Source organism: Gracilinanus agilis, chromosome 5 (genome assembly GCF_016433145.1).
Source record: "Gracilinanus agilis isolate LMUSP501 chromosome 5, AgileGrace, whole genome shotgun sequence".
NCBI lineage: Eukaryota > Metazoa > Chordata > Mammalia > Didelphimorphia > Didelphidae > Gracilinanus > Gracilinanus agilis.
The window spans coordinates 256,731,249-256,752,598 of record NC_058134.1 but is presented as its reverse complement, the minus strand read 5'-3'; the positions used below and the strand labels follow the sequence as shown (position 1 = coordinate 256,752,598).

The 21,350-nt window shown below is 33.4% G+C and overlaps 1 protein-coding gene across 1 annotated transcript in view; it reads left to right on the top strand.

Moving 5' to 3' along the window:
* The window catches only part of NAV3 (neuron navigator 3), a 454,139-nt gene extending 433,284 nt beyond the window's left edge, over positions 1-20,855 (top strand). The window contains exons 31-39 of the mRNA XM_044679183.1: positions 903-998; positions 1,282-1,450; positions 2,806-3,041; positions 8,725-8,879; positions 10,650-10,721; positions 11,227-11,423; positions 12,939-13,057; positions 15,204-15,407; positions 20,736-20,855. Coding sequence (XP_044535118.1) covers positions 903-998; positions 1,282-1,450; positions 2,806-3,041; positions 8,725-8,879; positions 10,650-10,721; positions 11,227-11,423; positions 12,939-13,057; positions 15,204-15,407; positions 20,736-20,855 — 1,368 coding nt within the window. The remainder of the gene's footprint in view (positions 1-902; positions 999-1,281; positions 1,451-2,805; positions 3,042-8,724; positions 8,880-10,649; positions 10,722-11,226; positions 11,424-12,938; positions 13,058-15,203; positions 15,408-20,735) is intronic.
* The last annotated feature ends 495 nt before the right edge of the window (positions 20,856-21,350 follow it).

The following is a 21,350-nucleotide window of genomic DNA, read 5'->3' as shown; positions in this document are numbered from 1 at the left end:
CCCATATGTAATGCCTGGAATATAGTAGGCACTTGAGAAATGTGTGTCGATTTGTTTGATTTTTTTTCCAGAAATGTGCTTTTAAATATAATTTCAGAACATGTTTCTGAAGATGGGGTTTACCTATATCCACACTTTCTTCATTTTCCTTTTAATAGTTCATAACACCACTACAAAACAACTTTGTCTCTCTTCTAATCTCTTGAAACAATTCCCTTTCCATTTGTATCATGAGAATGGCACTTATAATAGAAAATACATGAATATGTAAGTCTTAATGTTCTGTTATCTCCCTGGATGGTGACACATGATTGTACTCCCTATCTCTCAGGAGGCTGATGGATTGCTTGAGTGTGGGAGTTCTGAGCTGCAGCATGGATGAATGATTAGTTTTCTGTGCTAACACCAATATTGTGGGCTTTCAAAAGCAAGGATCCACTAGACTTTCAAAAGAGTGGTAAACTTGTGTAGCCTGGAAAAATGGAGCAGGTTAAAACTTCTATACACTGGGACAGCTAAGTGGCTCAGTGGATATCTGGAGACAGAATATCCTGGGTTCAAATATGGCCTTAGACACTTCCTAGCTGTGTGACCATGGGCAAGTCATGGAACCCCAATTATCTACCACTTAAGGTAAGGGTTTTGTCAAGCAAAAAAGCAAATAAATAAGCAAAAAAAAATCCCCAATCCTCTTCCATGCCTTTTCATATTGGGATCAAGCTACTGTGAAGCCATTGCATTTCCAATTAGTAAGACAGGAAAACCAAGTTTAAACAATAAAAAAAGATAATAATAATAATTGCTGCTTAATGAATATGCATCTGCTTTAAAAAGCAACAACACGGTAATCAAACATGATTAGCAGCTGAATTTCATCATGGTTAATTTATTTTATTTTTTAGGAACAGAAGCCTCAGGCATACTTAATAGGATCCATTGGTGTCAGTGGAAAAACCAAGTGGGATGTTTTAGATGGTGTAATTAGACGTCTCTTCAAGGTAGGATCTGTACAATAGCAAAGTATTGGTTTGAAAATCCATGCCCATTTTTAGTATCTCTCCCCTTTACTAGTCTAAGATGAGCTGATTTGCTTCTTTTCTCCCCAGTTTAAACTATTTATAAAGACCTCTTTTGGCTTGTGCTATTTGACTGTAATTACTCTCATGTCACCGGTTCCTCCAGTTCTTGATTGATTGTTCCAGACCACCTTGTGTTCTATTTTTCATCTTACATGAACTAAACACCTGTTTTGATTGTGTTTTTTGTATGTGCCATTTTTAGGAGTATGTGTTCCGAATTGATACATCCACTAGTCTTGGTTTGAGCTCTGACTGTGTCGCTAGCTACTGTATAGGGGATTTAATTAGATCCCATAGTCTAGAAGTGCCTGAATTGCTGCCTTGTGGATATCTTGTTGGCGATAATAACATCATCACTGTGAACCTTAAAGGTAAAAGAAAAAAAAAGGAGAGTCAATTGTGTTTGTACCAAAAGTGGCCAATATTACCCTAATTCACCTTCATTTTTACCTTATTTTTAAAACCCTTTAAAAAACTATTAGTTATAAAAATTATTACATTTAAAGGTATTAAAATCCCATTACAAGAAAGTTATTAGGGATAGATAGGTGAAGCTGAAAGTGAAATGATTAGATGCCTCAAATGTTCAATTAAAGAACTTGAATTTAAAGAAACTGAGTTATTGGATCATATTCAGGAATGGGTCTCAAAGGTCATTGTTTAAACTCCTCTTACAGATGAGAAAACTAAGACCAATATATAGATCACAATCTAAAATTTAAAATTACTCTTTTTTCCTCTAGTATCTGCACTTTATTTTGGTTTCTAAAGGTTTGTGTACCTTCTATCATAACCCTTTTTTTTCTCATAGACAACAGGACCTGCACATTATAAATTTTAAAATATATAATGTGCAATGAAGTGCCTTATGGTAGCAATTAAGACCTAAATGTCAGGATCTTTGATCAGTGTAATAATTATATTTAGAAAATACCTACTATGTGCTAGAACCTATTAAGCACTGTATTTTTCATAAATATTTATCTCATTCCTTTGGAAACAATTACCCTGGGAGGGTAGGTGCTTTATTATCCTTATTTTTTGTGAAGATAGCCCCAAATGGGGTCATGAATGACAATAACAAAAATTGGGTCTAAAGACCTCATTCTTAGGAAAGTTGGATGGGTACTTGGATTTGAGGAAAGGACCAAAGGAAATTGAGATAAAACAGAAAAGACAGTATTGCCTTTGGGAAGAATAGTGGATTCAGAGCCTGAGTATACCTTTTCAAATTCTGGCTCTGCTTTTTGAATAACTGCATGACATTAAGCTCCTCCAATAATATTTCTTGATCCTCATTTTCCTCTTCAGTGAGATAATGGGATTTGACTAGGGCATCTCTGAAATCTTTTTTGGTCCTAAATTTTGTTGACTAGGAAGCAATAAGAATGACAGGGAGTTATTTATTTATATACAACCTTGTAAGATCCAGAATGTATGATTGATTATAAAATTAGAGTCACAGAGGGAGAGCTGAAGGAAGAGCAAAGACATTGCTTTTTTTTTTTTTTTTCATTTGTTTGTTCCCCATGCTTTATGGTCATTGCCTGAAAATGACAAGGAGTGTTTCTGTGGCAAAAATATCAAGAATTTTGCAATGGCTATTAGGAATCACATTCTTGCCATTGGCAAAGTGCTAATATGGTAGAAATCATGTGTTGACCTTGAGTTTATACTGAACCATAAAAGAATGAAGCATTCTGTTTTCTTTTGTGTCTTCCTTCAGGGGTAGAAGAAAACAGTTTGGACAGCTTTGTTTTTGATACATTAATCCCAAAACCAATTACCCAAAGGTACTTTAACTTGCTGATGGAGCATCACAGAATTATCCTATCAGGACCAAGTGGCACTGGAAAGACATATTTAGCTAACAAACTTGCTGAATATATAATAACCAAATCTGGCAGGAAAAAAACTGAAGATGCTATTGCTGTGTTTAATGTGGACCACAAATCAAGTAAGGTAAGTGACTAGAGAGTCAAAATATTTTAATCTCTTACATGTAGATTCACTCTTCCTTAAATGCTCTGCATCATGATTAAAGATTTTATGACTCTATAATATTGGGACATGTATTATGGAGTTATTCAGAAACTTATAGATTTTCCCACACTCCGTTAGAGGATCTTAAGTAAAGTCTAGCTTTTCTATTCTTTTTCTAGAATTTCCTTCTACAATATTGATCTCTGAATTCTTAAATAGTAAATGTTTGTGTATGTGTGAGCATGTGTATATATATATTCAGACACATATATGTTGTATACAAACATTAATAAAAAGCACATATTAAATAGTAAATGTATACATAGATGTAAGTTTGTACACATAGGGGACATAATAAACTACACTTCTAATGAATAAAAATAGGAAAATTATTAGATAAATATAAATAAAATATCTTCATTAATTATCAGTGAAATTAAACTTTTAGAATTATACACACACACACACACACACACACACACACACACACACACACACACACACACANAGAATTATACACACACACACACACACACACACACACACACACACACACACACACACAACAAAGATGGATACTGACAGTCAGCTAAGCCTTGAATAATGGTATTTGACTCAATCAATTTCCAAAACTGGTTCATGCTCACCTGAATTTCTTGAATTAAATTCTATAACAACCTAGCCTAAGGGTTCCTTAGAGATCTACTTTTGCTAAAATTAGCCCTAGGAAATCTTGACTGATACCTCGGCATCCACAGTCCTACTGGCAACCCAGAAAAATGTCTAAAATTCATTCCATTTCTTCAAATCCTTAAGGCCATTGATTTTTTTTTCTTGGTGGGGATAGGGGAGGGAAACTAGAACCAAGTCCTCCAGGACCATTATGTGAAAGGACTTCAATACTACCCATGTCAAATGGCTTCAGGAGAAACAGACTAGAATTAGACAAATCAGATTTGTTTCTGTTCTTTGCATTTGGCTTGATACAAAACATTCTAAGAAGAAAATATATTAAGTAAATACAATTTTATGTCAGCCTAAATGAAGTCATTTAGATCAACTATTGATCATATTTGTTGATAGGTGTTAGAGCATTGGTAGGTTGGTATATTAAAGGAACTAGATTATATAAGCTCATCCCAATTTCTGAATTTTTTTCCTGGTCTCAGTAAGTGAATGTGAATTTCATTGAATCCCTTTAAGTATTAGAACTAGAATTAGAATTAGATAGGCTAATTAACCTGGGGGCATCTAAAGAGTTTATCTAAAAATCTGTACATAATTCTGTAGCTCACTGACTTGTTAATTCAAATTTATTTTTTGGGAGTTGGGAGGAGGTGTGAGGGGAAAAGAATGTCTACAGCAAGTACCTTTGCTCTGAGTAGACTCCTAAGTATTCATCAAAGAGATGATGATTGGAAACTTCAGAAGAAACTACAAAGTGAGTCTTTAGAAGAAATTCATTTGAACTCTGTTATTGGTCTTTGTAATATTGCACTTTACCAATTCAGATGGAAAGATCACTCGCCAATTTTCATTTAGTAATGTACAAAGAACATTGGGGTCCCTCACAGCTAAACACATCTGTCGCACAGATTCTACGTATTTTCTTCACAGTTGGCAGTATTCTAACTTTGGTGGAATCAGCTGGAGTTTTATTGACAAATATATAAAGCCAGGATATTTGACTCCATATTCTATGCTGAATTTTGACAATTTCTTATTACTTTTCTATATTTAACTCCTCCTCTAGGTTCTTTACCTCTTCCTAATCAACATATCTTCACATAAAAGCATCTATTGACTCTTCCTTCCCTCTTCTTTCCATTTCTTCCTCCTTCCCTCCCTCTTTTCTTTCCTTCCTTCCTTCCTTTTTTCCTCAGAAGTAGAAAAGACTGTTTACTATGACTATGTTTTGTACTTTCTTCAGTTTTGGCCTAGCGCTGATGCTAAACATTTTTTTTAACTATTTATTTTCTCTTTGGGAAAAGTAAAAAAAAAAAAAAATATATATATATATATATATATATATATATATATATATATATATAGTTTCAGACTTGCCAGACTAGAATAGATTAGTGAGAGTACTGACCAGATTATTTGCTTTTTCATTAAAAAGGAGTATGTCTCAGGATAGAGGACTGGACCTAGAGTCAGAAAGACCCAAGTACAAATCAAGTCTTTGTGATACTGGCCAAGTCATTGATCTCTTTTGGCATCAGTTTCTTCAACTACAAAAAAGGGGATAATATTGCACTTTTGACCCAGAGTTATTGTAAAGATTAAGTGAGATAAAATTGTAAAAATTACATAGTGTAGTGTCTGACATATATAAGGAACTCTATAAATGCACAATCCCTTGAAATTCTATTCTTTCTAACTACTTTTGTGACCTTGAATAGGTCTCTGGATCTCCCTAAACTCAGTTTTTTTCAGTTATTTAATGCATTTGACATGATACCTTCTATTATCCCTTCCAGTTCTAATATCTGAAATTGTATAAAATTAAATTTCTTCTAAGATTTTTCTCATGACACTCTTGAGATGAAAGTTAATTTTAAGAAAAGAAAAAAAACTTAGGTACATTGAAGACTGATAAAGAGGTTTACAAATTGAAATGCAATAGCTAAAGTTAAGTTCCCTATGAAAATGGTTTTTTCCCCTATTAACTTAAACAAATTCACTCATCAAGGATTCCCATAGTTATAATCATATAAATATTATTTTCCTTTTTGCACATTAACATATTTTTTGATTCAATATTTCCAAAGATTCTATTTCCTCTATCTTCACTGGAGAAAGATCTGTGCTGTTATTTGACTAAAGTAGTTTCTATTACCTCAAAATGAAAAATAATTCAATGTTTATATAGTAGTGAATTAGACTCTACAGTGCTATAATAGGGAGAAACCAGCATTAAGCTGGTTGAGAGACCAATACAAAAGAAGACCTGAAAATAGAGCTTGCCAGAATTTGTTGCTTTCTCTTCATGCCATTGCCATATGATATGTATGAGCTTTATTGCCAACATGGGTAAATTCCAACTGGTGAAAGGACCAATCTTTATTCCTGGGAATTGGTTTTGTGCTAAGGATAGGTGTGAAGTGTAGGGGAATCACTAATCCAAAGTGATTTACAAAATACAATTCTCTGCTCTCAGAAAAACCACATATTCTGTTTAATTCCTGAAATGTTCTTTGCTATGCTGTAGATAACACACAGGAGACAAAGCTAAAAAGCACTTCACTTACTCAAAAAGATTCAAACAAAAAGTAAATAAGAGGAAAAGGGAAAAAAAATCCTTTTAAGCCTTGAGTACCTTTGGATTTCACATTCCATCTTTCTTCCCTTTAAGCCTACCTTCAAGCCACCAGCCAGAATATTTTGATTGAAAAGTAGAATTTGTGGCATTTTATATAGTAGGCTAAGAAGAAATTGTTGGATTTATGGAAGAACAAATGATAAACTGGAACCACTTGGAAAACGAGAATGTGGAAAGGAGAGATTAATAGTTTAGATTTTGAAATGGATGACTCAGTTTTCCTTAATGTTAAAAATAAACTAGTTAATAGGAATTGATAGCTATAGTTCTACTACATATGCACAAAATAACTATGGCTTCTTCATCTTAGAAAACTCTTGATTGGGAGACCTCATCTTAAGTAGTCATCAATACCAAAGGCTGTGGTGCTAAGTCATAACTAAAGTTGCTTGAGGTAGAAGAGATTTAAGTGACTTCCCCAAAGTTACACAGTCAAGGATCAGAAATGGAATAAGAACCCAGATCTTCCTAAATACAGGCCTACTACTCCATTTAATTTGTTAAAATATGTGACTGGCAACAATGGTTTGATCTACCAAATGAAGTCTACATCTACTTTCCTCCAATCTTTTTTTTTTTTTCTTTGATCAACAATACCACCCCTCCAAATGTTCAGGAGTCAAGTTCTTTTAATATGCCAATATTCAAATATTTCTCAACAAAGACAGGAAGTTAAGTTCACCTATTTGTCATTTTAGTTTAAAGCATAAGCTTCATTTTTAACTTTTAAATCAAATTAAGCTTTCTAATTTATGAACTCATTTTCATAAATATGTAAGATATGTAAGACAAAGTAAGGAAGTTTTGTGTGTGTTAACCAAAATCTATCTTATTCAGAGCTTGGAACACTAATTTTTCTATCTTTTAGAACCATTAATATACCATTATTTAGATTGTAAGCTATCTTAAAATCTGGATTAAAGAACTTGAAATTCCCTACAAGCATTGTCTATGAAATGAATGTTGTAGATACTGCTAGTTTATTCCCTGACACTTTCTTTTTTTCTTTGGTAGAGCATTGCAGACAGAAATAGATGAATGGGCTATATGTACACTTGGTTGCTGAAAATTAAGATCATAGTCTAGGACAATTCTGTGTGACTTATGCTATCCACATCAAGAGAAAGAATTGTGGTGGTAGGAATCCAGAAGAAAATATGTGATTTATCACTTGTTTATAGGAATGTGATTTGGGGTTTTGGTTTTAAAGGATTACTCTTTTACAAAGATGAGTAATATGGAAATAAGTTCTAATGATGATATACATATATACACACATATGTGAATATATATATATATATATATATATATATATATCCCAGTGAAATTGCTTGCCAGATCCTGGATTGGGGAGTTATGAAGAGAAGGGGAAAACATGAAGCATGGAAGCATGAAAAAATTTTAAAATAATAATAATAAAAAAAGAAAATTAGGATGAAAGGACTCCAACCTCCCCCATCTTCAGCATAATTTGCAAATCAACAATGTCATTGTAAATATGCAAATTATATGTAAATGCAGTTACTGATTAGGGTGACTCTCAGTAACCTAATTGCATTCCCTGGTCTACACTTCTGTGAGAGCAGTCAATTAGCAAAAGTGTTTATCATATTTAGAGTATAAGCTACTTAGGGATCATACCTTTACAAAATAACAACCATCCTAAGTGATGAGAAATTCTAATTGTAAATCTCCTCCTCTTTTTTAGCATTTTGCTTTCTATTTAAAATTACAGAATTTCCATTGAACCCTACCTTAATAAAACAGGGAAAGTGAAGGGAAAGATACCACATTTATCCCTGTTCCCAAAGGCTAAAGTTTTATATGCATCCTACATGTTAAACTACTTTGAGTGAAAACTATTTCAAGAATAAGTTGATAATTCACTTGGGGATAACATTTTGGAGTCATTATTTTTTTTAAGAATATTAACCAAAACACTTGTTTATGAAAAAATTTTAATACTATCTGTTTCTACTTAGATAGTATATTCCAATAACAAGACTCATTATGCATGTTGTATCACAAAGGCTTAGATCCAAGATCCTTTTTAGCTTTTCCTTTTGGGGAGAAGTGACAGAAATATGCTTTTCACTCCCACTTTTGTAGCTGTCACTCATGTAGAATGCTGAAAATACACACTACTGACATGCTCCTATTCTCTCTTTCTCCCATTCATTTTTCTACCCCTCCCTCTTCTTTCTTACTTCGTATCTATTTCTGCAGCTTCCTCTATTCATTCAATAAGGGGTTGTTCCCAGGGCAAATATATGTCGTTGGTATAACCAAATGTGCATTCTTGTTTTTTCAGTTATATTTGATTTTTGTTTTTCAAAGGAATTGCAACAGTACCTAGCTAACCTGGCTGAACAATGCAGTGCTGATAATAATGGTGCAGACCTACCTGTAGTAATTATTCTTGATAATCTCCACCATATTGGCTCTTTAAGTGACATCTTCAATGGTTTCCTCAACTGCAAGTATAACAAATGGTATGTGATTTTTTTTAATGACACAGTAGGATAAATAAGTGTTGAAAGTATGGATCATGTGGTTCATAACCTTTTCATCTCATGGTATCATTAGTTTCATAAACTAATAGTAACATTACATTATGATTTCAGAATATGTAAATGATGCTTTCTAATGCCCAACTTGATTCCACAGAGCTATTTTAATTTAATGTTAGGTTGAATTAAGAGAAGCATGATGTCTAGGACTAAAGAGTCTTGATGTTCTTTGCTCTAGTCACACTATACCTAACATATCAGTTCTGTGTACTACATTTTAGGATAAATATTGATAATTGGAAGAAATCCAAAGGAAGGCAATCAAATGGTTGACTTCATAACTTCTGAATATTGGTTGAAATATTCAATTCACTTCTATTTAGGACTAGATATAATGCTGTGATTTCATCCATGTAAAGATCTCCTAGATGAAGAGACACCATCTAGCAATTATGTTGGACTCTTCTCTCCAATTTATAGCTTGAGTGGTTATGTTTACCCTGAATAAAAGACCCCTTAAGGTGGGAAAAGTGAATGTTATTTTATTTATGTTACTTATGTTATTTTCAGAGGAGTTTGTTTCATTCTGTTTGACCTAAGCAGAAATAGGAATAATAGTTAAAAGTCAGAGGTAAATTAAAAGTAATTCACTAACAATTAGGCTGGTCAGTGGTGGAAAGGATTGCCTAAAGAATCCATAGGTTTCTACTCATTGGAGGTCTTCAAGAGAAAGCCAGATGACCATTTATTGGTCATGTCTTAGAGGGAATTCTTAGTCGGATATCTGGCATTTTGTGGGGCTTTTCATATCTGAGATTCTTTACTGTTAGTTTCAGCAGTCATTCAGCAGTAACAGGGGAATGATCTGAAACCAATAATGAAAGGGTCTATACTAGATGTTACAATGATACAGGTCAGTCTGACCACACAGAGGAAAAAGAAAAATGCATCTGAATAGATCAACCCACATAAACCAGATGGAATGAGTATGAAACTAAGAGAAGAATCAAAGCTTATAAAAACCACTTAAGCTTCATTGTAGCACGCCTATTTAAATAAAAGCAATGGGAACATCCTTTGATAATGCCATTTGGTTCATTGCCCAAAGGAATTGCCACTTTTCAGAAATTAAAGTATTCTAGACAGAGCAAGATGAAATGAAGATTGAGCAGGGAATATTCACCATACTTTATTTTAGTACCTTCTAAGGGTGGCGGGGGCGAGGGGGATGAACAAACAAAAATCACTAGGGGAATATTTGTTCACAATGCTCTAAAATGGCAAGATTCTTAGAAATTATCTAGTCCAGGGGATGACAATCTATACATGACCCCTAGGACAAATCTGGCCCACTACCTATTTTCTTTCTTTCCCCATAGCCTGTTTTTTATAGCTGAATGCTAAAATGTTTTCTTTACATTTTTAAATAAAGCTTTTGTTGTATTTAAAAATATGAAATCTATTCTTAGTTAACAGGTCACACAGGTGTACAGTCTGAGTTATTTCACCTAATGCTGAAGTCCAAAAATTTTACTTCATAGATAAGGAAACTCAAGTCTAAAAAATTATATGACTTATCCAAGATATCATATAGGATCTATGTCTCCTGATTGCTAAGCTAGTGCTCCTTGCAACTTTGGAACTTGACATGTTTTAAAAGTATGATTAAGGAAGAAATGTTTAATTAATCTTTTTTACATTGGTTCCTTCAAACTCATGTTTTTTTCTTTCCTTTCCTTTTTCCACTTTCAGTCCCTATATTATTGGAACAATGAATCAGGGAGTTTCATCATCTCCAAATCTAGAATTGCATCACAATTTCAGGTAAATGTTTTTTTTTTCTTTCTCCCTTCCACCCTTTCTATTTAGCCAGTCCTTCCACAGTGGTGAACTGTGCTATAAAAGTAATTTTCATTTCTTCCAAATATGTTTCTTCAAGCATACACTATGTACAACTCTTCTCCTTTTATGTGGCAGTGTTTGTTTTCTTAAAAATCCTTCCTTGTTGTTGATTCTTAAGTCTAAAATATAGTGTTTTCACTTTACCCTTGAAGAGTATAAGTTCCAGCTCTAATTTCCAATTGATTTGATTTTTCATCAGAATTTTTTTCAGTGGTGAGATGGCAAGCATGCTGTATTAACTATATTCTGAAGAATATAAACTTTCTCTGAGATCAAAAAACCAAAATCTGGTCATCTAGCTGAATTTCTGATATTTTGAATATTATCTTGAGCAGAGAAATCAGCACTTTGCATTTGAGGGGGAAATGTTTTTTAATAAATATTAGTTTATATAATAATTTCTGAGATGAAGCATTCCTTTGTGCAGGTGGGTACTCTGTGCTAACCACACAGAACCAGTAAAAGGCTTTCTGGGTAGATACCTGCGGAGGAAATTGATCGAGACTGAAATAGAGAGAAATATGCGCAACAGTGACCTCATCAAAATTATAGATTGGATTCCTAAAACATGGCATCATCTGAATAGCTTTTTGGAAACACACAGTTCTTCCGATGTGACCATTGGTGAGTGCCAAAACTGCATATGCCTTTCTCAAGGAACTCAATGTACTTGGTAAAGATGGGCAGATTGGATAAACAAGAGACTGAGCCAAACTAATCATGGTAGAAGACTCCAAACAGTCTAGTTGACATTTTTCCTGAAATCTCACCCTTTTCTCAGCTACAACAGTGATAAGGGAGCATTTTGTACAAAAAATTCTGGCTTTGATGATGTTCATGAAAATATAAATTTACCAATGTTCTCAGAAGGTTTTTTAAAACTAAGTTTAATGTCACAAATATCCAAATGTCAGACACCTGGTATTATTAGATAGTACTAACATTATTATTACTAACTCATATTTAGGGAGCACTTCAACATTTTTAAAGGGGCTTTCTTCACAACTCTTTTAGGAAGGTTAGCTATTTTGTTGTTTTTTGTTACATTTTGGGTGCAGACAAGTGAATTGATTAGTTTGAGGAACTCTAAATATTGAACCCATGAAGATGGACTACTCTTCTGCAAGTTAGAAAATTTAAAGAGCTGTTTGAGAACACAGAAGTTATTATTATTATTTATTATTATTAACTGAGATGTATATAGTACTTTAATGTTTGCATATCTTTCCAATCAATGAACATTAAGCACTATTCTGTGCCAGGCACTCTGCTAACCATTAGAAATTTGGAGAGAAAGTGAGAGAAACAGAGAGGGCAGAGAAGATGGGGAGGGAGACAAAAAACAGTCTATGTTCTTAAGGAGCCCAAAATCTAATGGAAGAAAAAAATATACATGCAGATATTTATTTTAAAAAAAGAAATAGGATAGCAAAGATATAATATATAGATATTGTATTCACAAGCTAATTTGATCCTCAAAAGAGACTTTTGAGGTGGAGGGTGAAATAGATGGTGAAAGAAGTTCAGTGATTTGCTCAAGGTTACCTAGATATTTTGTATCAGAGACATGACTTCAAGATAGGTCTTATTAATACCAATATTATCCACAATAAAATGCTTCCTTTTGATGAAGGAACTATCTCCACTTAATAAATAAAGAAACTAGGCTTAATAATGTTAAATGAATCATGTAGGGGCACAATCTATCAACAAACATGTCTGTATTTTTTTTAAAAGAAGTTTTTTATGAGAAAATTGTATATAAGAAAACTTTTTTTAATCTAAATTGAGTTTGTTGTTATTATTCCATGGCCAATTATATATTTCAAATGTTCATCATAAAAAGTCCATTTCCGTGTATTGTCTGAAAACACTAAGGTAATCACAGAGTCTATTGTAGGATTTAGATGAGGAATGAGTGAACTTGAGGAAGAAATTAAATTAAGTTCATTATAATACTTTTCTAAAAATGCTTTAATCAAGTTTTTCTAAAGAGTTATTTCACTCAACTCAGAAATTTGTTAAATTACAGAAAATAGGGCTTAAAGAATTTTTTAAAAGTATGTTTCTATTTTACATGAAACTGATTATATATCTTAGAAATCATAAGAACTAAACTGGGTTTTTGTTTTGTCACAGGTCCTCGTCTTTTCCTCTCTTGTCCTATGGATGTAGAGGGAGCCAGGGTGTGGTTTACTGATCTCTGGAACTATTCCTTGATACCATATCTTCTAGAGGCAGTGAGAGAAGGTCTTCAGGTATGTCACAACTCAGTAACTCCCTTAGAAAAGGAATTAAAGTCCTTTATTTTATTTACTGTTTCCTTACCCAATAAATAAATGGGGATCATATTGACTAACAAAGATAAGTGAGCCATCTCGTTGTCCTGAATGAGTCTGAAATAAGATATTTCTTATCCTTTTCCTTTACTATTGAATTTTTAGTTTAGATTTTATTTCTCACTTTTTCCTAATGATGTGGTATATTGTCTTTCTTTTCCATTTATGTGATTTTCTTATTCAATACTAAGCCTTTCCCCATGTGTCTCTCTTATTTTCCTGTTTTGATTTGATCTATTTCATAACATAACATATATGTGAGATTTTTAAACATTGGTTTTGTGATTGAGAATCTTGTGATTGTGAGTAAGATTATAAATATGGGTAAATAAAGTATTGGGGATAGAGAGGAGTGAAAGAAAAATATTTGGAGACCCTCACAGATCATTAGGATTTAGCAAAAGAGAGATTCCTTGTGGTTGTTCAACTAGTTAACGTCTTAGCATCACTGTTATATCCTAGTTATAGGTCAGTTTTGTAGTTGGTATTATCTATTTTCTCCATTTGTCCAACTGGTCTCTACTACCACATTTTGATATCCAAAGCACTCTCCATTGATTAGCAGAGCTCTTTCTTTTTAAATCTTTACATTCTGTCTTAGAATCAATACTAAGCTTTGTTTCCAAGGAAGAAGAGTGAGACCAGATTTGAATCCAGGATCTCTCTTCTATAGGCTTGGCTCTCAATTTACTGAGCCACCTAGCAGCACCTTCAGTTTATTCTCTTCAATTGTCTCAATTTCCATCAAGGTACACATATTCATAGTGGAGCACTTAGAGCTTAGTCAGATATCAAAAATGGTATAGTCATCCACTTTCTCCCAGATGATCAACAGTTGTTCCACCTTTATCTTGCCACTGAACTTCAATGACTGGAATAGAGAGTGAGGTTAATGACTTTGTGCAACTCTGCTTCCCTTAAGTCCAATTCACATACAACTCAAGACATCACCCCATGATGCTATTGATCCTCTTCAAAAATGAAGGAGGAATCCAGAACAACACTGAGGGACTTATGAAAAAGAACGCTCTCCACATCAAGAGAAAAAACTGTGGAAGGAGAAAAGCAGAAGAAAACATGTGATTTATCACTTGTTTAAATGAATAATATGGAAATAGGATTTGAGTGATAATATACGTACAACCCAGTGAAACTGCTTGCCAACTCTGGGAGGGGGGAGAGAATATGGGAAGGAGACAAGAATCATCATGTAACCATGGGAAGAAAATTTTTTTAAATAAATTTTTAAAAATTGAAGGAGGAACAACAAAATATCCTCGCTATACCATCCTCTACTTTGTCACTATTTCTATTGGATATATTCATTTTAGATTATACTGTATACCTGGAGAAATTTAGAGAATCGTGCTTAGCTTATAGCACAACCCCCTTAACTCTAGATAACTGATGCTTTTGTCTTCTTATTGTCAGCTTTAAATTTAGGAAGTATAAATTGAATTAATGGACAGTTTTTCCTTACAATTAAACCAGATTGCCTGAAATGAAAATCTGGAAACACATTGTATTTTGGCAGGTCTTTCAGTCTAATGTTAGTTCTTTGATTGGTCTTGGTTCCATTTTCTTCACTGTAAAAAAAATTTTTTTTTAATTTTGTTCTTCAGTTATTTTTCAGTCCTGTCCAACTCTTCATGACCCCATTTGAGGTTTTCTTGGCAAAGATACTAAAGTTGTTTGAAATTTTCTTTTCTAGCTCTTTTTATAGACGAGTAAACTGAGGCAAACATGGTTAAGTGACTTGCCTAAAGCCACACAGATAGTAAGTATGTGAGGCCAAATTTGAACTTGAGTCTTATTGACTCTAGGCCAGACACTCAATCCACCACTCCATGTAGCTGCTTGTCCAATAAAATGAAAATCTAAGATTAAAAAATAATACATCAAATAACTGTGGAAAGCATGCTTATTGAGGGAAGTTGCTGATTCATGATTGCCTTCATAACCCTGGTACTGTGCCTTGCACATAGTAATTGCTTAATAAATATATATTGACTTGAATATTGTATTTTTTAAATTTTATTTTATTTTATTTACTTCCTTCTTCTAGATGTATGGTAAACGAGCACCATGGGAAGATCCCACCAAATGGGTACTTGACACATACCCATGGAGCTCTGCCTCACTGCAACAAGAAAGCCCAGCCTTACTTCAGTTGAGACCAGAAGATGTCGGTTATGAAGGTTGTACATCTGCAAAGGAAGGGACAACCTCCAAGCACATTCCACAGACGGAGACAGAGGGAGATCCTTTGGTGAGAAATGAATATTTCATTATCAACAGTAAGAAGATTCATGGTTATAGTACTTGTAGTTGCGTGTATATTTAGGGGATCTTGGAGATAATATAACTTTTTACAGCTGAGAAAAGAGAGTCCCAGAAAGGGAAAGAGATTTAAATAAGAGGGATTGCTAATTCCTGTACTCATTGGGAAAATTTGGATTTGAACTCTTCTGCTGATTCTAAATCCCAAATTCCTTCTACTCTTTTATCTTTTTAATTATCTATTCCCAGCATAAAGATATGTTCAGAAACTGTGGTCTCTATTACCAAAAGAATGTAAAAAATAAGTTATTAGTGACCACATTAAAGCAAAACTATAAATTAAATCAATTTCCTCATTAATTCATAGAAAACCAAATTATTTATTTTTGAAGGAAGACTTCAGAAATGTGGAAGTTAATTAAATACTTGCAGAAATAGCAGATGTTGTTCCTAAATCTGGCTCAAAGATGGAATTGAGGAGGCCAATATAGTCTGCTATTTGAAAGAGTTAAGATTGACACAGAAGTGAAGGCAAATCAATCCTTTTTTTTCCTTGTCTCCTTCCATAGTATATGGCTTAATTAGTTTCATTATCTGTAGAGTACTTCAAAGTCTTTTGAATGGAAAGCCATAAAAGTCCAAATCATTACTCCCTAATACATTTTAAGTGTTTCTTATTACTGGGAAAAAAGCATTTGTTATTATTTTTTTGAGCAAATTACTTTCTATAAATAGGTAAAAACAAAATTATTAGGTATGATGCACTAAGACAGCCACCAACTTACTGTATTTTGAGAATGAAGTGCTTAGCAGATTTACAAAACAAATAATGAAACAAATATTTTGTGAGACTATTTCCTCCTCAAACAGAGAAAAGGAAGTAATAAAAGGTTTATAAAGCTATTCTTAATGGCAACAAAACTAAGAATTTTTTTAGTTGTTATTTTTACTTTTGACATATAAAACCTTATCTTGTTTTAATAATAATCATAATAACAATAAAACATATTGGTTTTGAAAGTATGCATTTTCTCCAACTAGGTTACAACCTCCTGTCCAGGTAAAAACAATCCAGTCCATCATGAATTATCTCTTATCCAGTTGGTTTAGATCAGTGGTTCCCAAACTTTTTTGGCCCACCGCCCCCTTTCCAGAAAAAAATATTACTTAGCCCCCTGGAAATTAATTTTTTTTATTTTAATAGAAATTAATAGGAAAGATAAATGCACCTGTGGCCATCACTGCCTCCCTTAATTGCTGCAGCACCCACCAGGGGGCAGTAGCGCCCACTTTGGGAATCACTGGTTTATAAGCACCCAAGTTGAACATGACAGCAGTCAAAATGGCAGCCCGATTGACTCAGATGTAGAAATGGCTCGAACACTGATAGGTCAAGTGACTTCTCCAAGATTGTAGAGCCAGTATATAAAAGAGTCAGGTCTTGAATGAAGGGTTTCTAAACTGATTCTTTTCCTTTAGCCAAAATATGTGCAATTCTTATATTGGATGTTTTCCTCTTTACAGTTTCTGGATCCATATTGGTTCTAGAGTTAAGAGACTTAGGTTCAAATCTTACTTTGGAGTCTTATTACTTGTGTGACCTTGGGTAACTCACTTAATTTCGGTGGATCTTAGTTTCCTAAAGGAGTTGAACTAAATGGACCCTGTGAACCTTTCTAGCTCTAAATCTATGATATTGTGACATAGTCTGATGCCAAAGTTCATATGATATTCAAATAGGACTGTGAGATCAGGGACTGTATCTCACTTATACTTCTTATATAGGCCAGTACCTCAGAAGGTTCTCTATACACTCTATGTGCTTAATAAATACTTGTATTATTGGTGGGTGGCATTCTAATTGTGACTGATAACTTCTTTGGTATCCATTTTCTCCCAGGCTATTTGATTCATCGTGGCTTCACAAGTGCTGCTTTTTTGCTTTTTGAATTGATTGAATTACCAGGTTCTAAGACCTTTGTTCTTTCATTCAAGGCCAATTTCTTTCAAGCCATTTCTACATCTGAGTCAATTGGCTACCATTTTGACTGCTGTCATGTTCAACATGGGTGCTGTCATGAAATGGATGGGGACATTGCTCCCAAGTCAGAGACCCAAAGGCAATGCCCAAAGATTCAAGTCAGTTCTCAAATTTGCACCTATTAAAGCTCTAGTGAAAGACTGGGAGGTGGAAGGTTAAAGGGAGAGTGAAGTTGTATCCAATTAGGCTAATGATTTAAATCTAACCTCTACAACAGTGGTTCCCAAACTCCCATGCTCCCTTTCCAGAAAAAATATTACTTAGCCCCCTGGAAATAATTTTTTTTATTTTAATAGCAATTAAAAGGAAAGATAAATGCACCTGTGGCCATCGCTGCCTCCCTTGATTGCTGCAGCACCCACCAGGGGGTGGTGGCACCCACTTTGGGAATCACTGCTCTATAGGGATAGTGTTCTTAAAATACATTGAGAATAATACAGAGACTTTCACTCCATACAATCCTGATTCCAATGACTGTTTTACTCTACCCAGTGTAAGAGATTAACTCTGTTCTTCAAGATTATGTCTATGTTTAGGGCTTTGGACTTTAAATCTCTGATCCTCTCCTCTTCTTTTGTGTGCTGGAGTTCCCTCATCTCTTTGTTAACACCTTCTCTGGGCTTGCTTGCAACTCCTTAACACCCTGCTTTTTAAGGAAGCTCCAAAAAGCAACCAATTACTCCAGTGCACAAATCTGTGACAATGATAGCACCTGATGATATTTCAGATTTGTCTAGTGAGTCAACTCTCCAGAGGATACAAAGTTAGGAAGATAGAGGATTTTGCTTAGCAAAAAGACAAAATGTATTTCCATTCAGCAGCTGCCAGTGCTTGAGTCACTAGAGAGCCAGGTTTTGCCATTTTCATTCATTTTACTCTGGAGAGTTTGTATACAAAGCATAAAGAGTCTATCCACAAATTTCTTGGATTAGATCAACTTTTAAGCAATATTTTACAGTCCTCCTGTCAACAGGTAACTTATAGCTCTCCTTAAAATCCAAGCCATTTAGGAGCATTTTTCAGTACATAAAGGATTAAAGCCACTTTCCCCATGAAGGCTTATATGGACTTCTCTTGGACTGGAACAAACATTACCCCAGCCCTTAAGGGTATTGAATGCTGGAAAACTCAAAGCAGCTGATGTTGTTCCAGAAAGTGGTTTTTGTTTTCATTGACATATCAATCCTGCTTGAGCCACAGAGTCAACAATTTGAACAAAATACCCGGAGCATCTTCCCTTTTCCTCTTCCCATTTCTAGTACTTACCAAACATCGACTCGATTCAGTCACCTCGTCCTGAGGTCGGCTCCCGATCAGCAGATGGTGTGTTTGTATGGAGCAGCTGGCTTCCTTCCACTGTGCCCCCTCCTTCTCTCGAGGGCTTGTGTGTTTGTGTGTGTGAGCGCGTACGTGTGGAGGAACACTCACGACTTTCTGTTGCCATTCAATGGTTTCTGCTTCCCTCAGCCAAAAAGCTTGGATGCTTGGCATCCTCTCCAACCACAGGCCCAGATGTCCAGCTGTGATACAGTTTCCTTTCCAATCTCCCTGCTGGAGGAGCAGACATTCACAACATTGAATAAAAGACTTATCCTGCAGCCCGATTAGAGCCTTATGGCTCCTCAGTTTTTCAAAGTCATAGTTGAGAGAAACAGCAGGGAAACCAGGAGCAAAGAGAGACTCTAAAACTCTTTTCCCCTTTCACTTGGATAGGAAGAGAATGTGCCTAATGGACACAAAGGTCCCCATCCATCTATTCACCTCTACATATTTTATGTATAGATAAATAGATAATATTCGAGCATACATATCCTTATTTAATGGTATATATGAATATGATATTCAAGCATATGTTTATATGTATAGATGAATATATACTATTCAGGCGTATATACTTATTTATATGTAGAAATGAATAGATAATATTTGATTATACATATCCTTATTTAATGGTATATATGAATATGATATTCAAGCATATGTTTATATGTATAGATGAATATATACTATTCAGGCGTATATACTTATTTATATGTAGAAATGAATAGATAATATTTGATTATACATATCCTTATTTAATGGTATATATGAATATGATATTCAAGCATATGTTTATATATATATAATATGTATATTATATATAATATATATTCAGACATATATACTTATTTATATGTATAGATGAATAGATAATATTCGATTATACATATCCTTATTTATAGGTATATATGGATATAATATTCAAGCATATATACTTCTTTATATGTATAGATAAATAGATAATATTCAAGCATATATTTATATGTATATGAATATATAATATTCAAGCATATATACTTATTTATATGTATAGATGAATATGTAATATTCAAGCATATATACTTAAATATATAATATTCAAGCATATATTATATGTATATATGAACATATAATATTCAAACATATATACTTAAATATATATTTCCAAGCATATATTATATGTATGTATGAATATATAATATCAAACCATATATTTATACTTATTTATATATGAATATATAATATTCAAGCATATATACTCATTTATATGTATAGTTAAATAGATACTATTCAAGCACATATATACATACTTATTTATATGTATGTATGAATATATAATATCCAAGTATATATTTATACTTATTTATATATGAATATATAATATTCAAGCATATATACTTATTTATATGTATAGCTAAATAGATACTATTCAAGCACATATATACATATTTATATGTATGTATGAATATATAATATCCAAGCATATATTTATACTTATTTATATATGAATATATAATATTCAAGCATATATATACATACTTATTTATATTTATGTATGAATATATAATATCCAAGCATATAGTTATACTTATATATGAATATATAATATTTAACCATATATACTTATTTATATGTATAGATAAATAGATAATATTCAAGCATATATATACTAATTTATATGTATATATGAATATACAATATTCAAGCATATATATACACTTATTTATATGTATATATGAATATAATATTCAAGTATATATACTTATTTATATGTATATGTGAATATATAATATTTAAGCATATATACTTAAATATATAATATTCAAGCATATATAAACATATACTTATTTATATGTATGTATGAATATATAATATTCAAGCCCATCTACAATAATTTTTATATAATAATATAAAATATAAAATAGATTTCCTTTTAACGGAGCCAGCTAGCTAAATGCTACTTTCCTTCTTTTTCAGATGAATATGCTAATGAAGCTCCAAGAAGCCGCCAATTACTCCAGCACGCAAAGCTGTGACAGCGATAGCACCGGCCACCATGACGACATTTTAGACTCCTCCCTTGAATCCACTCTCTAAAGGGTATCGAGTTAGACAGACATAGGATTGAGCTTAGAGAACACAATCTATTTCCACTCAGCCACTGCCAGCGTTTGAGTAGCCAGTCGAAGGTCCCTGACCAAGAGCTGTATGCTAAGAAAGAGGCAGCATATTTCAGTCAGAAAAGTTACGATGCTCAGTTGAAATGGAAAGCTTGAATTCGTTTTTCTTTCAAGGCATTTCTGTCTCGATGGAGCCACACGAGCGGGGCTCCATTACTTAACTGGAACAGGCCCAATGTGAAGGGCCACCAAGCAGATTGCACATGGGTTAGCCAAACTGGAATATTAATTTTCTCTTTAAAAGTTTACAGTAAAAAGCCCTTTTTTTTATTATTTCCCTCTGTTTTATTGTGTTTTCCACTTCCTTCTTGGCCTTTCTCCTATTGGAAGGAGGATGTTTTATTTTATTATTATTATTATTATTATTATTATTATTATTATTATTATTATTATTTTGACTCTGAGGTGCTGC